General features: G+C 42.0%; 1 protein-coding gene across 5 annotated transcripts in view; it reads left to right on the plus strand.

Moving 5' to 3' along the window:
* Positions 1-1,722: 1,722 nt before the first annotated feature.
* LPIN1 (lipin 1) overlaps positions 1,723-19,481 on the plus strand; it is an 80,769-nt gene continuing 63,010 nt past the window's right edge. For 2 of the 5 annotated variants that reach the window (XM_063150849.1, XM_063150847.1), the window contains exons 1-2: positions 4,756-4,884; positions 17,577-17,812. Coding sequence is in view for 2 of the 5 variants with exons in the window: in XM_063150847.1 (XP_063006917.1) it covers positions 17,621-17,812 (192 nt within the window). In the remaining 3 variants the exon portion in view is untranslated. Of the gene's footprint in view, positions 1,837-4,702; positions 4,885-17,576; positions 17,813-19,481 lie in introns of those variants that run through there. The other 3 variants (XM_063150851.1, XM_063150848.1, XM_063150850.1) reach the window with 3 other exon arrangements.

A 19,481-nucleotide genomic window follows, 5' to 3' on the forward strand; every position in this document is an offset into this window, starting at 1 on the left:
TGGCCTGCCCAGAGAGCAGAGCCCTGCGCCCTGGTGGGCACCCACAGCCCCATGGCACAGCCTCTCACCACACCACACGAGGCTGCCATGCTGCCTTTCCACCCTCCCGCCACAGTCCTCCTCTCCCACATCATCCCCTCAGCAGCCAGTCTTAATAATTCATCAGCTACCACTGAAATATTGTGGATATACTGGAGTGAAAAAAAATCCATATTCTTCCCTTTTTTCTTACTTCCTTAAGGGTACAGCTCTTCAGTGAAAATTAAAACTAGACCCATCCATCCTCTGCCTGGTGACTCTCTTCTGTCCCTTATCCTTGCTCCAGTTTACACCTGAATAAATACTCAGTGGCTCTGGTAGTTTGCAAATGCTTTTAAAACATTTCCAATCCTGTTTTGACAGCTCCCAAAATAACCATTGATGATTGTGAAGGACACAACTCCGGCAGTTCTGAGGCAATAGTCCACACGCTGACATTGTCCACTGCTGACATTATTTGGCTAGGAAGTGCTGGGGTGTCAGATATATCAGTGAGACTCCTGTGCTGTGAGAAGAAGGCATTGGGAATCAACTGCCATGATTTAAAGAAAGAAAGACCTCATAAAGCAGCTTCATACATAAATGTGGTTTTGATTAAAATCCTCAAGGAAATTGAAGTTTTTTATTTAGATTTACATAGGAATATAAACTGAAGGAAATTTCTCCTCACTTGTTACATGACCAATGTATTGATTATGCACTTAAATGCTGAAGTATTATGAACTATTATTATTCTGTCAGTGTGAGCTGTTATGCTGTGGAAAATGATGACTGGCATCATTAACAATAATTAAACAGTATTCTTTATACTTAGAGACAACAGGACTGACAGGAAAGTGGGCTTTTACTTGTTGCTACCTATCAGAATAATTAACAGCTAGGAGGACAGATATTGGCTCAGAGGTTATTGCAGTAATCACAGGGCTGATTCTGCATCATAAGATACACTTTCATAAATGAGCTTTTGCAAACACATAGAACATTTCTTTTATGCTGATGGTGTGATTTCTCTCTACTAGGCCTTAAATTATACTTGTAAATACTGTTTATTTATCAACCATAAATATTGAAGTTTGGCACCTGTGGTGGGGCAGCTGGCAGCCCTGTGTACCCTTAAGTCCCCCACTGGAATAATGTTTGGTCTGAATTTGTAGGATCTTGAACTTTACCTCTGCAGGAGATGCAAAAAGGGAGAGCTATGACTCAGTATTTCTGTTAGGTAGATTTTCTTTCTGCTTTCTCAATATAGCTTTCTTAATATACATGATGCTTTAAATTTCCATAGGCATTTATGAGACAAAAGCCTTTACAGAAAGAAAACAGAGAGAGAGAAGCTCCATAAGATTTGTCCATGGAAACTACTGTAATGTGAAAAGCAACTATTTTAGGAAAGTGATGCTGTTCCAGTACAGTAGAGTTGAGATTGTATTTAAAAATATCTTAAATTACTATTTAAGTTGAAAAATTATTCTATTAAAAAATAAGATGACAGTTATCAGTTCAGCAAAAGAAAGTTCACATAGAGGCTATCATGAGCTAATATTTCTATTTTTAAATATTCTGGAGTGATTACAATTTTTTTTTTTCTCATGATACAGCACTTGCAAATGCTGTTTATAAAAAGCAACTTGCTCCTCTTTAACCTGTGTCATGTAGTGAAATCACAGGACACTGCTTAAAAGTGGCATCAAAACTTCTGTTTATAGTGTTTATCCAGTGAAACCTGTTGTTAGAGGGTGTCACAGAGGCTATGGGCTGAGGAGGAATCAAAAAACTGATGCGAAGCCTACATGAACTGTGAGTCTTGAGAACATTTTCTGTGAATTTTGTGTCAGCTGTCCTTCCACCTTTGTCTTTGGTTGAAAACACCAACTGGGGAAGTAGCAACAAAGCTGTGAAATCCTGAGAGTGCAAAAATGGAAAGGGAGTGAGGGAAAAGCAGCTGCTGAGGTCATTGGGGAACACTGTGAAGAAAGCAAAGAAACTGTGGCCTGGCTGTGTGGGTGTGCAAGCAAGAAGGTGGGATGGGGAGCAGGTAGTGGGGATGAGAACCTTGGGAAAAGTCTGGGAAACATTGTCATCATTGATGCAAATTATGGAGAAAAGTTCTTTTACATCTAGTCATTATTCCATTTGTGGGTGTATTGATCAGAAATGTTCGGTGATGGTCACCCTTGGACATGGGTACCAGATGCACTGATCTAGGAACAGCAGCCACTGGATTCATCTACGTTGCCAAGGGGAAATGCCCACACTTGTTAGTGCTTCCTGGGGAAAGCAGGAAGTTCCTGAAATCGGATGGTACAGAAAATGACAAAGGCTTCAGGAATACAGTGTTCTGGGAAAGATGCACGCCCACTTCTTGAAGAATTTGATAAATAAACATTATGCAGCATATAACAATTATTTAAATGGTATTTCTGATAGATTGTTATACTTACCCATCACAGCTTGAAAGAAAATTTATCAGAAGAAATGGGTGGAACAGTGGAAAATTACTCCAACAAACAGTGGTTCCTATCTTTTAAATTTGGTGAATAGACCTTTCAGCAGGGGCAGGAATGCCATTGAAATTCACTAGGCGTGGTATTTCCCTGTTTATCTGAAATGAGAAGAATTGTATTGAATTTCCTTCCCCAAAATTGTTCCAGAAAGAAAATGTGATTTGTCAGATAGCTAACAAATGAGTTTCTGTGCTTGCAGTCTTAATGTTTGGTGTACAACAGAAATGAGTAACTCGAGCATCTTGGTAACTCAAGTGCTGTGCTATTTTCTCTTGGAAGAGTTCCTCTGCTACCGGATACTTGGCTATTGGGCCACTTCAGATTCCGAGTTTCTAATGTGAAGGATGAAGAGTCTAAGTAAGCATCATTTTTTCTGATGGTTAGATCTCTTCCAGATGCCTTTCACATCAGTGTTTTGTCATCCTAAGACACCCATCAGGTGGAAAGTCATTCCATCAGGGACTGGCTGCAGTGGGGCAGTGCCAGGGTTTCAGGAGCAGGAGCAGGTCAGAGCCAGCAGCAGGAGCTGTGTGACAGTGCTGGAGGGATGCTGAGGGAGCCCAGCACAACCCAATAGGCCCAGGGAGCAACTGGAGTGAGCTGAGACTGGGTTGCCTGCATCTAGTGCTTGTCCTGTGATATAAACTGGCACTTCCCTTGCCATGCCAGGCATTCAGAGCAGTTTGGCAGCTGTTAGTTTTGGTTGATACACAGGAATAACACTCATCCCCAATACTCCCAAAGCTTAAAGGCAACTCCATGCAGCAATGAACTTAACTCTCAGCTAAATACCACAGCTCTTCTTGAGACCTCAGCATTGTTTTAGGAAAGTATTTCAGACTTTAAACAGTCTTGCATGTTGTATTGTGGGATAAGGAGGGTGACAGAGGCAAGAACAGCTGATGCTGATGCTGCTGTTGAAACCAACACACTGTCCAGCCATGGCTGTGATACCCTAATCCTCCAGCTGACAGTGCCTGGTGGGCTGCACAGAGGGCTGTCACTTTTTAGTCCTTTCTATCTGCTGCCTACTTTGTGACACTCACAGTGGTGAGAGACCACATGCTGGCAACAGGCTATTTCTCTATTCTGTGCCTTATTTCCAGTGTTTTTCCATTGACTGATTATTTTCCTACTCACTGAATTTGTATATAGCCTAGGGTTAAGTGTAAAGCATAGCTGGGCATATTTGTTCATTTGATAACTGTTATCAGTTCATAGTTAATGCCAGGACTCTCCTGCAGTGGGGTGCTATAAATAACCCATTTCATTACATAAGAGTGGAAAGATTTAGAAGCCTTTGCCCAAAGCCAGACCTGTAACAGAAGGGTTCAGGGATTTGGATAGCAACTTTATTTCACCAGCTACTGCAGAGGGATGATAAATAACAAAATTCAAGCCACAGGCTGTGAGTGTGAAAATGTATCATAGCTGTGATTTAGTGGTCAGTTTGAACACAAAACCTCAGGCTGTATATTGATGGCGAGGCTGCTATTTCTGCCAGCTGCCAGAAGTGATTTCAAGATGCTGGACCCAGCTGTCCTCTCAGACAGAGACAGAAGTCTCAAAATTCAGGACAAGTTTATCTGATAAATAAATAGTGTGTGATCTGTATGGATCTGTGTGGATTCTACATACTGGTATCAATCTAGGCACGAACAGAAAACCAAAAGGAACAAGTGGAAACAAAAATTATCCTCTTTCGAATATTATTGCACAGAGGAACAGGAAAGCTGTGCTGCCTTGTCACTCACACAGTATCGGTTGTGGAGTTGTGCAGCTGTGCAGAAAGGCAGAATTAGACTGTGGCATTAAGAACCTGTCCTGAAAAAAAATTAAGCTATGAAAATCCATACAAAATATGATCAATGATAGTAACAAAATGTTGGCAGTAAAAATTCCTTGTATTCTTTTTCTGGAACTTATAACTCAGTAAACTGTCTGACCATAAAATCTTATATGAAAGTTAGGACACTGACTTGAAGTGAATTTGTGTTTGTCAGGCTCTAATTTTTCCCTGAACCTTTTGACTAAGCAAGAGCACTTGAGGAGTCAGTTGCAAGGAAAGTGTGCTCTGGTTTACTGAGCTCAGGTTTCTTGCTCTGACTGTGCTTCCAAGAACTTCGGCAGGTAAAATTAGCAAGAACATGATCACTGCGAAATTATATTCTCTGGAGCTTTGTTGTCGGCAGCTAAAATCTGAAGGCAGCTTTTTTGTATATGGCAGAAACCAGCAGTGCCTTTAGAGTGTATGTGAAGAACAGGGAAAAACTACCAGCTCAGGATGTCGTCTGAGGAGGAGGAACATCCAGAGACCCCCATTGGCTCCCCTTGGTCTTGGGTAAGAGACTCTGCCCTAAGGTGGCATAAATAACACTTAAAGCTTTAGAAAAAAGTAACAAGCTGTGCTGTGTGACCCTCAGTAGTACTGAGTATCAGTATTTTTAGTCTCCTGTTAAAGTCTGTGTTTGATCAATGGTTTGGTTATCTCTTCTAGTTCAGCTTGTGGACTTAAAAAAAAGAACTGAATGGGGAAAACCTTATTTTGGTTCTCCTGTGCTCCTGTGCATGTCAGGTTCTACAAGAAAACCTGACTGATTCTGTATTGTCTGCTTTGCTGTCTCACTGGCTGTGCAAAGCCACACTGTTGAAAGGTAGCTTTTAGGTATAATAGTGGGAAAGGGATATAAAGAACAGTGTTAATGTTTGCTCTGGAGGTCTGCATTAAAAAAAGAGCCAGTGAAATACAAATTTTTTCTCAGTAAGACTGAAGCTGCCTTAATAAAATACAATCTGCACTGATGCCCCCCTAATAGTGGCTTCATGGTCCTGTATTTTAAGGTCTGGGCTGATGCCTAATGCTGCTGGAGAGGATGTGGGTCAGTAGAGGTTTCTGGCAGAAAGACAGAGGATGAATTCCCTCTCAGGAGACTTTGGGTAGAAATAGGAACAGCTCTACTGAATCTCCTAGCAATTCACTAAAAGTTTCAGGAAAAAGCAGGATGGGTTATAACCAAGGCTTTAAATTACTTTTAAAAAAGCATTAAAGTGGTTTAAAAACAATTATATGCTTTGAAATTAATATTTATGGTTTCATATATGGTTTTCATATATTTTTATAGACACACACATCTGCGATTTTTCAGGGAATGACAATATTTGAAATGGTGTCTAAATATGGCCAGGCATGAATGTGTGTCCAGAACTAATATGTCCTGCAGGTACCCAAGGATTATCTGAGACTTTTGCTTTTTAAGGTAGAATACATAGAATAAATTGGTTAAGCTAATGACAGAAACATTCATTTAAAGTAGTTTCATATTTGGAGGAACATGTAGGGAGGGTGAAAATGAGCACCAGTTGTTCTCACTATCAGCACACAGGTTTCCTGGTATTTGTGTGTTGGTAGATGCCTGTTTTTGACAGATAGGAAGATAGTTTATAGGTGTTGATTTCTAAATTAAACATAGGTGGCAACTTTCTATTTCCACAGAAAATTCCCTACAGACTGAGCAGAATGGAGGCTGGGTGGGAGAGATGGGACTGATTAGTTCAGTGATGGTTGGAGCACTGAAGGAACATCAAGAATATGTTCAATATAAACCAAACTGAGAAGGAACAAAGAAGTCAGGGATTTTATTTTTTTCTTTAAACTTCAAATGTCATTAAACTCCTGGATTTCACCTGTATTAAAAATTAAGACATCCTACACAACACTTTAACTATTGCATTTGTATGATGTGCACTTTAGCTTTAGCTTCCTTCTAGAAATTTCCTTCACCTATAAGTCTCTTAAATTGCCAAGGAAAGTCATGGATCCTACTGCTCCTTTGAACAATCTGTTTTGCAGTGAATTTGAAATTTTCATTACAAGTTCAATAAACAATGTTATTCAGCATATAAAGAATATCAGATTTCTGATCAAAATAGATGTGCTAAATATCATTTGAAACTCTTGCTATTGGCCTTTAGGAGCTGCTGACTCTGGGCTTCTGCTGAGGACATCAGAAAAGAAGAGCCACTTACCTCTGTAGATTTACTGAAGTGGTTCTGCCTATCAGTGTGTTGCAGAGAACAGAGAAAATTTTGGTCCTTGAAGACGATATATATATATAGAATACATATATTAGAGAATATTAAAAGCTCATCACAGAGAGCCCCTTGATAAAAGGATTCCCTAGGTATGCAAATAAAAAAATATGGGCCCCAGGCTCTGAAATGCAGCATGTGATTAAAAACTTACCTGCTTCCAGAAGCAAAAATTTGTTTTTGTAAGCATTTAGACTTTAAACTTCCTCTGATTTATCATGATGTTGCAAGAGGACCAAACAAATATGATGTCATACAGGCATTTGCTTTCCCTGGCGTTAGGAAAAATATTGTGAACTCTCGTTCTTTCCAGAGGAGGAGTAAGTAAAAAATAACAAATAAATTAAGCATCACTGAGAGAAGCTGATATAACATGTGGAGATGGTGATCAAAACTGGGCCTATCAAAACATAGCAGAAATCAAGGAGAACTCTGCAAATTCCTGCCTCAAATACAAACTATCTATACTGCCCAAAGCAAAATTCACGTTTTATTTGCTAGTGTTTCAAATTATTAGGTAGCTGTGCTCTAAGATCTCTGCTCGAGATCCTCATGTTCAGAAGAATTTTTACAACTTTCACCTCTACCACAAGGAGCATTTGTAAAAATACTCCCTGAGCCACTTGCACTGGGTACCCAAATTAAACAGGCACACTAGAAAATTGTAACTTTCATTTTCTTCCTACACGTAGACTTTTTAGGTTCGTTTAACCTGAATCTTTTGTTGTGTTTAGACACCTTTTGGGAGAAGCCTTCCAGAAATGCAACAACTAGCTGCAGTCACTGTCTGCTGCCAGTGCTGCTGCTGCAGTTGATGCTGCTTTGGGAGAGGGACTCCTCAGGGCAAGTTTCCATCATTCTCTTCCCAGTTCCCAGTCCCAGTGACAAACCACTGGTCATGACAAAGCACTGGCATTTCTCTGGAGCTACAGACAGTCCTAGATTTACCAGAATTCCAGTAGCAATTTAAGCAGCATCAATTTCTTTGGAAATGGAAGAACTGTATGTTTCTCACTGTGAGGCTTTCACTGCACTGAACAGCTTGAACAGCTGTCCTGGGTAAGGCAGAAGGAGCAGGGCTGGTCAGAGGTGCCCTCACCCCACCAGAGCTGTGCTGTCCCAGAGCAGCCAGAGGCAGAGCCCACTTGCCCAGGGGCTGCAGTCCTGCCCTCTACAGCCAGGACACTCACGGCTACTCCGACAGCAGGGCTGTTCCCAGCTGTCCCTGCAGATGGCAATGCCCTGGCCTCTGGGACTGCTCCATCCCATGGACCTTTGCTGCGGAAGAATCTCTTCCCATGGGGCCTGATTCCTCCCCTGTGGCTGATCTGTACCACTTCGGGCACAGGGATCAGCTGTATCTATGTACTCTATGCACAGGGGCCACAGTGTTGGCTCTCCTTCTGTTTTATTTTGGTGGCCTTTTTGCAGCCATCTCCTGCATAGACTCCAGACTTTTCAGGGGCAGGAGCATCTTTCCCCACAGTGGCCTTTCCCTGCCATGCCTGGCAGGTTGGCAGCAGCAGCCAGGGGAGCAGGTGCCACTTCATTGCAGCTCCTTGCTCCCATTTTGGAGGGCTGACCCTTCAGAGAGTAGAGGATGTATTTTTGCAAGGGTAAATAAGTCTCAACTTCACTGCAGATCTGCTTTCCTCCAGCATCAAGCACGTGTGCTGCCTTCCCACCTACTGAAAAACAAACAGTAAGTTGAACCCGGACCCTCCCGTGTGGTTCACTCTGGGCAAGCTGACTGCAGGCCAAGTCCTTTTGCATTTTATTTAGGGCAGGTTGTGGGAGGTCATTCTGTATCTGGAGATCATGTCTCACAGATCATGCCCTGTCTTAATATAGATCTGAAAGTTCAGCTTGGTCCGTGGGGATGAAGGGCAGTGAGGGCCATGAGTGGCTGTCAGCTGCTTCACCCCCCAGCTCCTGTCACCTCACTGCCTTTGCACCATAACAATGTGCATGATGAGTAATGTTTTAATAGCACTTATTTATCTCATGCTGCCATAAAGGCAAACAGAGTGTCAACCTCTCTGTTTCTGACTCTCCTACTCTTTAAAGTGGTCTGTGACAACTCAATCTCTCCTGGACAGGAGTCTGCACCTTGTCAAGGCCACAGTCCAAGGACTGGTCAGCCCAGGGTTGAGCTTCAGCAGCTCCAACTGAGCAGCCAAATAAAACCTACTGAGGTCTAGGCTGCAAATGTAAAACACTTTGAATAATGGAGCAGATTAGGAAAAACCCAATCCAAACAGACAGAAAGCACAAACACATCTCCAAGTACCAGAGCTGTCTTAAACCCTGAGGTTTTTGAAAATCATGATAGATACTTGTTTCTTGCTATGGGCTTTTAGATGTCTGCATTTAAAAAATTACCAAGCTGTTGCCAGTCATGGCAAAGGTTAAAACTCTTTTCAATTTCAAGTCCCCTATCTCTGGGAGCTAAAAAAAAAGCTTCATGAAAGCCAGCAGAAGACACTTCCACTGCATCTTCCCAAAGAGCTTCTGCTCCAAATAAATGAGCAGATACAGGCTGGGCTGTCATCAGCTGAGCACTTCCCACAGACATCACCCAGGGAGCCATAACAGGGTTTGCACCACAAGGGACCATCGTGCTGGCACCTCAGAATGTGTCCCCTCTGTTTTTAATGTGCACAAGCTGGGGAGATCATTGAAAAGCCTGCATGGCAAAATGGCTCAGAAAATACAGAACTGTCTTCTACTTCACTAGAAATAACATATTTGAGGTGGGGAATATGTTAAGGAAATGGGATCAAGTGAGCTTGGGGATCTCATCACTTTTACAGAGTTAGAAATAATTTAGAAATTGCAAATGGGGCTGCATATAGTGAAGCCCTGAAGAGACAGGAGCAGAAAGTGAAGATGTGCTTGCCTGTGGAGCAAAGGAGCAATGAGAAGAGAAGGAGATGTTTTACTCAAAGCCTCATGCATGGCCATCCTGTCAGGGCACCCTGCCTCACTCTGCCCCATGCTCCCAGTTCAGATGCCCTGTGTATTAGAACTGAGGTAAATGCCACCTGGGATTGCATTTCCTGAAATGAGGAATGAAGTGACCCCAAGACCATCCTCAGAATCAATTTTCGCTCTTTTGGTACCAGTAGCCACACTCACAGGAAAATCAGCCACTAATTTTATGAGAATTTACCACTATAATATCATATATATTAATGCAGAGAGAAAAATAAGTCCCTGAAACTGTTTCCCCTTTGATTTGTGATCTGTATTGTCCCAAATGAAGCTGGCAGTTTCCGCTGTGACTTCACCACCATCCCTGAGTTCTTTACATCTGTGCTGGTGCCTGCCAGTGCTGTACTGGGATGGTTTCCCTGCAAAGCTGACAGCAAAGGAGAGCCTTCACTCAGCTTTGCAGAGCCTCTTTGTGTTCTGTCCTGTAGGGACGAATTTTGTCGGCTTCAGTGTGAGTTTTTGTTCAGTTTCAGCTTCCTGTGACCCTGCCATGGTGCTCAGGGGCAGGAGGCAAAAGCCTGTTTATCCCTCAGTAGTACATTTAGAAGTTACAGCTCTTTAAATCTTCACCAAGTACCAAACTGTGATTTTTATCTTTACAGTCCCTCAGGAAGTTCATCATCAGAACCACAAACCACAGCACAAACAGGCAATCATTTACTCTATATTACAGGCACTGTTACCAGACGATGGAGACATGCCTGCTCACAATAAATTCTTCATCCTCCATTCAGAAAAGCCAAGAACAGAGAACCTGATGGAGGCATTTATACATTTTTCATTGTTTCTTGTTCTCTTTTCCCTCTTTTCCTTTTTGCCCTTCTGTCTTCTGAATTTCACAAAAGCTTTGGGCTGATCTTATAGAAATGCTGGTTTTGTGGCTTTGCAGAGAAATGCTCTGCTATAATGGAAGCAAATTGTTCTTTGCCCAACCAAAATGGGGAACAAGGAATTGCATGGCTACTTCCAAGCACGGGAGGCCAGGCAGGAAGCAGCCCCCTTTCATGAAGGTCAAAGTCAACAAGGAAAAAAAACTGCAAAAAGACAGACTGAACACTGGCAGATGGTCTGATAAATCTTTTTTTATTCAGGCCCACTCTCCCTCTGAAGAGATCTATATCAATCATCTCAGAAAGACTGCTGAGGGGAGAAAGTTTGCAGGATTAGCCTAGAAATGAATCCAGTACACAGAGAATTGCTACTTTTCTTTGCTCCTTCTTTACTCCTTCAGTAAACTTGGAGCCTTTGAACCAAGTGGCAGATATCTGATCCACGGATCAGGTGAATAGTTTTAGCATATTCTTCTTTTAAATGCAGAGCTAGCAATGTGTCCGCATAGCAACACAGACAAAAAAATACAGTCTTTTTTATTCTAACCCAATCTATAGTAGTTGTTTCAATTAAGTGACTCATTAATGTTATGTGATCTAGGCCAAAACAGTCACATTGCAAAAATCTGTAATAAGGAAAAAAAATTAGTGTGAATAGATGTTTCATAAAGGTTATTTGTTAGAATTTCCTCAAGCTCTTCTGGACTACAAAATATCTTAAAATGAAAGAAATATCTTCCTATAAATTTTCATGAACAAGTGATAAGCTCCAGTTCTGCTCTCTCCTGCATTTGCAGAAGTTGTGTTGCTGCCAAAAGACTTTTAAAGTGAGGGATTTTTAAATCAAAAGTGCCCTCCAGTGGTCCCACATATTATTTTTGGCTGACACCTGATATTTATCTTCCCCTTCTTAGAAATGAGGCCATATGATATTTAACAGCTTGTAACAAGTAAAACAAATTAAATTGGATGTACCCTTTAAAAAAAGGTCAGATAATTTGGATGTATCCTTATATTGAGATATTTTGTATGCCTTCTAACCAGTTTGAAAGCTTTTAACTTACTCACTTTTAATTTTTTTCATCTCAGGAGTGTTTTTTCCTGCATTATGGGGGGTTTTCTCTCTGCTCACCCTCTGCACATGGTACTCTAACACCATCCATACTGCAATCTGCTACAGGACAGAGGTGACCTTTGCAAAGCAAACAATATATCATCAGGCAACTCAAGGGTAATTTTTACTTACACAAGCAATAAGGAATTCAGCATAGCTTTGCTAATAAAATCATTAATTTTCCTTTAAAATATGGAAATTATGATGGATTACCCTATTTTTTCTAAGTATTTTAGATTCCATGAACTCATTATTTCTTGGATATTTTAACGCAGAAAAGGATTTAACGCAGAAAAGGTACAAACTGAGACTTTGTGGGATTTCCATCTCAGTAAATATCTCTGAGAAATCCCTGGAGTTCAAGGATTTTCTTTCATTATAAGTTTCTGAGGCCCTCCACTCTGCCAGTTTTGCTTAGAGGTTTTTATGAGTCAAAAGCATCTGAGGGGCAGCATTCCTTCAGAGGGACACTTTGGAAATTCAATGGAAAAATACTCTTTCATTAAATAATTTGCAATAAATATTTTATATGAAAACTCTTTTGCAAAACAACAGTTTCCTTAATCTGTTTTAGCCTTATTAAAAAAAAAAAAAACCAAACATGAAAAACCCAACAAAAAGCCAGACTAAACTTGAAGGAGAGTTTTCCCAATGGGTATTTAAATGTCATTCACCATTAATTCCTTATTGGATTCACTGTATGAGTCCTGGTGCTTTTGTAAGGTCAGTGGAAATGCATCAGTCATTGCAAGTGAGCTAACTTAAAGCAGTTACAAACATGACCTTGGATAGAAAAAATTTGAGTGCTCCCAAATCCCTTCTCCTGGAAATCTAATGTTGTCTGTGCAACAGAGGCCAGAACTTGAATATAAGTGAAGGCAGACTTGACTCCCAGCTAAGGCTGAGAAATGAGCTGTGGCTCTTGCCCTGGTCAGAGCAGGGCTGGCCCCAGACAGGATGACAAAGCTGTTTTCCCTCGTGCTGCTGGATGAGTTTCAATAACCTTCTGCAACTTTCTCAGCTGCTCCATCTGTTGCAAGGGGATTATGCTAATAACACCTTTTGCAATATATTGCAACATTCACCAGGCTGTGCTGTGTGTGAGCAGGGTAATGCAGTTTATAAATAAACACAATCATACTTTTCCCCCTTTCTAAGTGAAAAAGTAACACTAAGTGAAAGGAATTTAAATGAAAGAATATGTTAGCCCTATTTTTCATCAATTTCCTCTCCTGCTTCCCTCCAGCAGCTGTATTAGACTTGTAAAGGACAAGCCCATGAAGATGGGCACAGACCATAGCAACACCTGTGTATACAACCCATGCTAGAAGGTTCATGTTTTCTTCAAAATTAATACCGTTTCTATCCTTTTTCCCCCTAGGATGGCAAGTTTTAGATAGTCAGGACCCAATGGTAAAACTGAGAACCAGGTAGTTTTCTTTAACTCCTACTTATTTGACTAACTCACTAGTTTTTTTCTTCCTCTTTTGGTCAGCGCTCCACAAATCTCAATAGATCAGGAAACAGTGCAGAAAAGAGAGCTCTGCCAGGACCTGTGAAACAAAAAGAAGATGGATGGTAGAAGGAATGGCATTTTATCTTGGCATAACTCTGTGACAGTCAAAAAGGTGGTTTATTAATAGTGATTTGGCAGACATACTATACCAACACTTCATGACTGCAAGAAGAAGACCAAAGCAGGTGTCTAATTTCCTGCAGGCAGCCTGTGCCTGAGGGGTGGCAGGTTTTTGCAGCAGGAGAGGCAGTGGTCAAGTTTCCTCAGTTTTCTTGGCAGCTCTGGGCAGCTGGGTAGGAAAAGGAAGTTTCTGCAATGGATGCAGAACTATGAGGATGTTCTGGACTGAGAATTAACCTCTGCTGGCCTTGACTGTGTTGCTACATGCTGGGGGAGGTTTGGAGGTGGAGGTCTGGTAACTTGTCTCTCCATATTGTCCTTAAACAATAAAGGCAAAAAAGACAGTCCCAAAGCATTCCTGAGGGCAGCTGGTTGTGCTCTTATCAATCCAGCACTGCTTCACCACCAGCATAGCTGCAGTGGCACCTTCAGGAATGTAAAATAAACACTCAAGGTTGCTCTACTCTTGAGCCAGCCAGCCCTTTGTGGAGCATCCACTGATTACAAACTTCATTCTCTGCAGCCAGGGATCTGTAAAGCTTCACCCATAGTGCTGTCCTGCCTGGAGAAAAACTGTATGACATTTAACAAAGAGACTGATGGCTGCCAGGCCACTGAGCCTTGTTTAGGCAAAATACTGAAGAAAGTAGGAGGAGAGGCAGAAAACTTCTAAACGAGTGACATGGCGAAAGAATTTCAAAGCCAATGCTGTTATTTCAGTATTAATTAAAGCCCAGTCAAGCCCAAGGGATTATTAACATTTAAAAAACATTTCTAAATACTTTTAAATCTTTCTGTGTGAACAAGTACTAAATGTACACCACAGAAAAAATGTTCCTGGCCCACTGCGTTCTGAGATGCTTCTTTCCAAGAATTTTATTCAAACACTTCCTCTTGTTCTGCACATGCTGTTTTTCTTCTAGTCAGCAATGTTGCAGCATATATTGATTGGATTTTATGACTGCCTTCTTCCTAGAAACAGTCCTGAACAATTTGTAGCATTAGTGAGAAAAACAAATCACTTGCAATGAAGAGGCACGCTCCCCTCCTCTTTATTTTCTTCCCTTCTGGACAAGAGCCAGCAGGGAGCTGCTTCCAAAGTCTATTTATGAATATGTGTTTACTTTTGCATACACGCAGTCTTTACTACATGTGAGCCCTGTGTACTGAACCAATGAAGTCAGGAACTGTGAAAATTGAGAAATTCGCTTTTGTAACAGTAGTCTGAGTTGATAATGTTTCTCTATTTTATATTAAAAAACCAGAAGCAGAGTGAGGTTAGCAGGGTTGTGCAGCAGAGCACAGACAGCCTGCAATAGCGCCAGGCCCAATGGAAGTTTCCAAACTTCCTGACCTACCCCTCAGACGCTGGATTGTTTTTCCTCCTCTGTTCCACTCCAGAAATCTGATCTTGGGACACAAGGTCTCTTCATATTACAAACATACCTATGTCCCACAAAATGACATAAACTTTCTCCCTCAAAAGCTGTGACTAGCAAATCTCTTTTAAAACCCCTACAAAAACTATACACAATACAATTTTTTCTGCTGTTAGGAATTTGCATGTGAGGCTTTCATATTTGAATGCTTGAAGGGTTTCAAAGAACAGCAAGCCTACCTGTTTTTTTTTTCCCCTAGATGGACAAAGTGGAAAAACCCCCATGTATATTTTAATTCACTCACACTTTAATGGAGGCTTGTCATGACTCTATCAAGCCTGTCATGAAGCCATACATTAAAACCTCTTTTGCCCATCACTGTTGGTGCCCTTGATGACTCTGGACAGTGACTAATGTGCAAGTACTTACATATCAGTACTGACTTGATGGAACTTCCCTCTGTGGCAAAATTTAATATTCTTTGAATGAATTGCATTCTGATGGGAGGCTTCCCACAAATCAATGGACAGGGGGATGGGAAGCATCACGGGCAGCCTAAAATAGCTATAATACCCATAGGGAAGACCTCTAAGTAAGTCTACAAGCAAACAAAGTAAATAGACAGAGAGAATAAAAAGCCCAGCTAGGTTTTACACGCCAGGCCCAGATGTGGCTATTACCTCCCACCTGCCATGACTTTTATACCTATGGATGCAGCTGCCGTAGGCAAATGGATAAAGGGTTCAATCATAACATTAAAGGCTCATGCAGCTTTTCAGTGTACAGCACAGTTTTTTTGCTGCCATCTTCCTAACCCCATCACCACTCTTGAAATTCATGCCTAAGATTGCACAGAAAACAAATGGGATGAGGGAAATGCCCCTTTCTGAAGGCTCCCCACAAGTTTCCATAAGGTATTTGTACAAGGTGTTTGTATGTGACCCATGACTTCTGCTAGCAAGCAGAAGCACAGTCTGTGCCTGGTACTATTTGAAGAGCAGGCACAGCACAGCACAGCAGCAGCTTTGCTCTGTGTACTGCTGGGTACTGGGAGCCTGGGGGTCCAGCGTGTGGCACAAACCCAGTTCCTCAAGTCTTTAAACAAGCCTGCTGCCAGTTCAGCTCTGCTGCCATACCTGTTTGACCAGAATCCCTCTGAACTAAATCAGGAACTTCTTGATAGTTCCTTCCTTTTTTTCTCTTCAGAGAGTCCTCTGTTTACATGACTGAGCACGTATCTGTGTCTCAGACTGAACATCAGTGGGCTAGATGAGCTTTGTTTGCTCTGTATCATGAAAACCCAAAATGCATAGATTCTTTGTGGTTGCAGATGCTACATTCAGCCAGATCTAGCTCTGAACTCCTTTGCCTTGCACTTAACAATCAGGGTCTGGATGACCCAAAGCCTCACCAAGCCTAAGCCATGGGCAGCATCAATACTGCTGTCACGGAGCTCGACCACCCACCAGCTTTCTGCTCCTGGCTGTAAGGGGGAGCAGCCATTTTCACCCTGCTCTGGTGAGGGGCATGTATTGCCCTCCTCTGTGCTCTGGGGAAAGCTGTGGGCAGCAGCTGCCACGTCCAGGGCTGATGGAGAAGCTGCTCAGGGAGGCCTCTGGGTCTGGAAAGGCTGATGCCCTGAGGGAGGGTGGGGTGAACATCAGGTGATGTGGACACATCACCTCATGAAACACCTTTTGGTAGCCTAGGGTGGTTCCTAAGGGGCACATTTCCAGGTGCAGTGTTAACAGCAGCCATTGAAATACCCGACAAAAGCAAGTGCCCGTGTGGTGGTGGTGGCGCCACCCCCTCTGCCAATGGTGGCGGCAGCCAAACAGGCCCTGCCCTGCTGAGCGGTCTGCGGGAGGTGACAAAACAGCCTTTATCAGCAAGCCTTGCAAGATGTTAGATAAACAGCTGATAATTCTCTCTGTGAGCGACTAGGGTGAGGTTAAGAAAAGGGAGGAGCTCAGCAGGAAAAATACAGACCTGGCATGAGGCCCTTTCTGGGTGTATTTCAAAGACCAGGGTTCCCTGTGTTCACCCAGCCCAGGGATGTTCTCAGTGAGGTTTCTGGCTAAATGGGCAGCTTCATAGTGTCTTGCTTGCAGTCCTTAGTTCTACCTTTATTTCAAAGTCATTTCATAGTGTGGTGAGCAAACCAGAATGCTTGAGCTCTCCTGCAGTTTGCAGCAGCTCCAGGACAGAAATGCCCTGGATATTCTCTTTTTTTTAGTTTAATTTATAGGCTGGATTATTACAAAGCATTCAGCTTACATCTGGATTTCAAAATCATTTAGGAAGTTGGTGTAGTACACTGGGAGATGAACTCATTGAGAGCAGCCCTGCAGGGAAGGACTTGGGGGATCTGGTGGATGGAGGAACTGGCACAGGAACTGGCACTGTGAACTTACAGCCCTGAAAGCCAAATGTATCCTGGGCTCTGCCAAAAGGAGCTCTGGTGAGACCCTGCCTGCAGTGCTGCATCCAGATCTGGGGTCCTCAGTGAAGGAAAGAAATGGACCTATTTTTGCAGCAAGTCTAGAGGAGGGACATAAAAATGCTGGAACACATCTCCTATGAAGACTGGCTGAGAGGGTTGAGATTGTTCAGCCTGGAGAAGAAGAGGTTCTGAAGAAATATTAGATTTGCCTTACAGTACTTGAAAGGAACTATAAAAAAAGAGGAAGAACAACTTTTTGCATGAGCAGGCAGTGATCAGATAAGGGGGAACAGTTTTAAACTAAAAGTGGAGAGATTTATATTATATTTTAGGAAAAAAAAATCTGTACTGTGAGGAGTGAGGCACTGGCACAGGTTCCCAGAGAAGCTGTTAATGCTCTGTCCTTGGAAGCATACAAGGCCAGGTTGGATGGGAATTTGAGCAATCTGGTGTAGTGTGTGACATCCCTCCCCATGGTGGTGAGGGATTGGAACTAGATGGTCTTTAAGGTCCCCTCCAACCCAAGCCCTTCTATGATTACAATGCAGGTATCCATGTTTTCAGCAAGGAAAGGACAGGGAGAACACTGCTCATGCTGCAAGAGCTGCCCTGGCACCCACGCTGTCTCCAGAGAAATACAGGCTGTGAGAGCTGGGCAAGCAAGAAGACTCCAAACTGCTGTGATCTTCCCACCCTACACCTGTTCCTCAGTCTCCATGTATGCCTTGGGACCCTGGAGCTGCTAGAGTGCTTGAGCATAATGGCTCCTTTGACTTTGGACCAGGTTTGAGCAAGGCAGTTAAACAGAACTGGTTCCTTGTTGTGCTTCCTCTGCTTCACATGATAAAACTTGACTTGGGCTTCCATATTCTTAAAGTTCTTAAACTGTTCGGTGGTCATCTCCATGGGCAGCAGCTCCCACGTTGTCTCCTACAGACCAGTGGCTTTATTTCGGTAGCCTTCTAATAGAAGATAAACATAGACAAGGATGTTTTTGTTTGGAGTGTTAGAACATCAAGCCATTTAACTAGGAATTCACTACTGAAGTTTCTGACAGAACTCTAGATAGTTACATTTTTTTTCCACATTATTTCAAATCTGACTTATTTGAGAAGCTAGGAAATGGTTTTCTTACTTTAGGTCACTTAGAAAGGTATTATGATCATGTGGCAATTGGATTGTCATCTTACCTTGAAAGAAGGTGGCCCTCCTTCCTCTTTGTTCCTTAAAATTACTCTGTAGTGGAGATAGCGTCTCCTCCCAAAAGGTACCTACTCTGGTTCTCAGTGAAAGAACAGACCAGATGCACAAGGCACCCATACCACAGGGAAAATATAACTCACTTTGGGCATCAGATGCTCCTCAAGGGAAGTAATAGGATGTTTCTATCTGGTACTAGCAGAAATAAAGCACTCAATGTGTACTTAACTACATTTAGAGGTGTGATTACTGTAGGAACCTGATTTAAATTACTTGAGTAATTCACAAATTACTAACTTTGTTTACAACACCTGTTGCATCAGTGTGATGAGCTAAACACCAGTCAGGTGATGTCGTGAGACTGAGTCAGAAGTTTGAGACAGAAGAGCTGCTTAGGTCACCCTGCCCATCCCTTTGCTACTCTGCTGTGCTTCCCTATAACTTGTTTCTGCACTACTTTTTTAAATTCAAAGCATTTCATGTAACAGGGTTTTCATCACCAATTTCTGTATTTTTTCCCACTGTGAGATTTCCTTGCCAGGAAAGAACTCCTGAAAATGGATTCTCATTCTGCCACATCACTTTATCATAGACTAACAGAATTCAAGGCTGCAAGAGACTCAGAGATCATCCGGTCCATCTCCATGCCTAGAGGCAAATTCAACTATAATTAAAACATTTCTGTCAAATGTGTGTTCAGCCTGCTCTGAAAGATCTCAGCCTCTTCCGCCAAGCCATACCAGAGCTTGGGTGCTCCTACTATTATAAAGTTTTCCTAATGCCTAAATATTTCCTGTTTCTTTTCATGCTCACTGCATTTCCACATCTCTTCCAAGGGGGCATGGATTACAGTTACTAGTGCTATCATTTGCTTGCAATATTTTTATATAAGATATATATTTTCTCTCTAAGTGAGAGTATGAAATATAGACTAATCTGTTCTGCAAATATCAGGCCATATCTGTTATCTCTGAGTCTTCTGTTTTACTTCACCTTCTATCAGCTAAAAGAAATATCTTCACTCTTAAACATTCCATAATTAGTTGGGAAAAGTACAGTTTGGCTTAATGCTAACAGACTGGGCAATATAGAGTCATAAAGACTCTCTTTAGAGGTCAAAGGGCAAATTTTGCTTTGCACCACAAATTAAAGTTTTCTTATAAATATTATTGAATTTCCCCTGACAGTTTAGGAGCATATTATTTATTTTAGACATCAGAAGAGCTGTTCAATAATGTCCACACTCCCAGAAG

This window comes from Melospiza melodia, chromosome 3 (genome assembly GCF_035770615.1).
Source record: "Melospiza melodia melodia isolate bMelMel2 chromosome 3, bMelMel2.pri, whole genome shotgun sequence".
NCBI lineage: Eukaryota > Metazoa > Chordata > Aves > Passeriformes > Passerellidae > Melospiza > Melospiza melodia.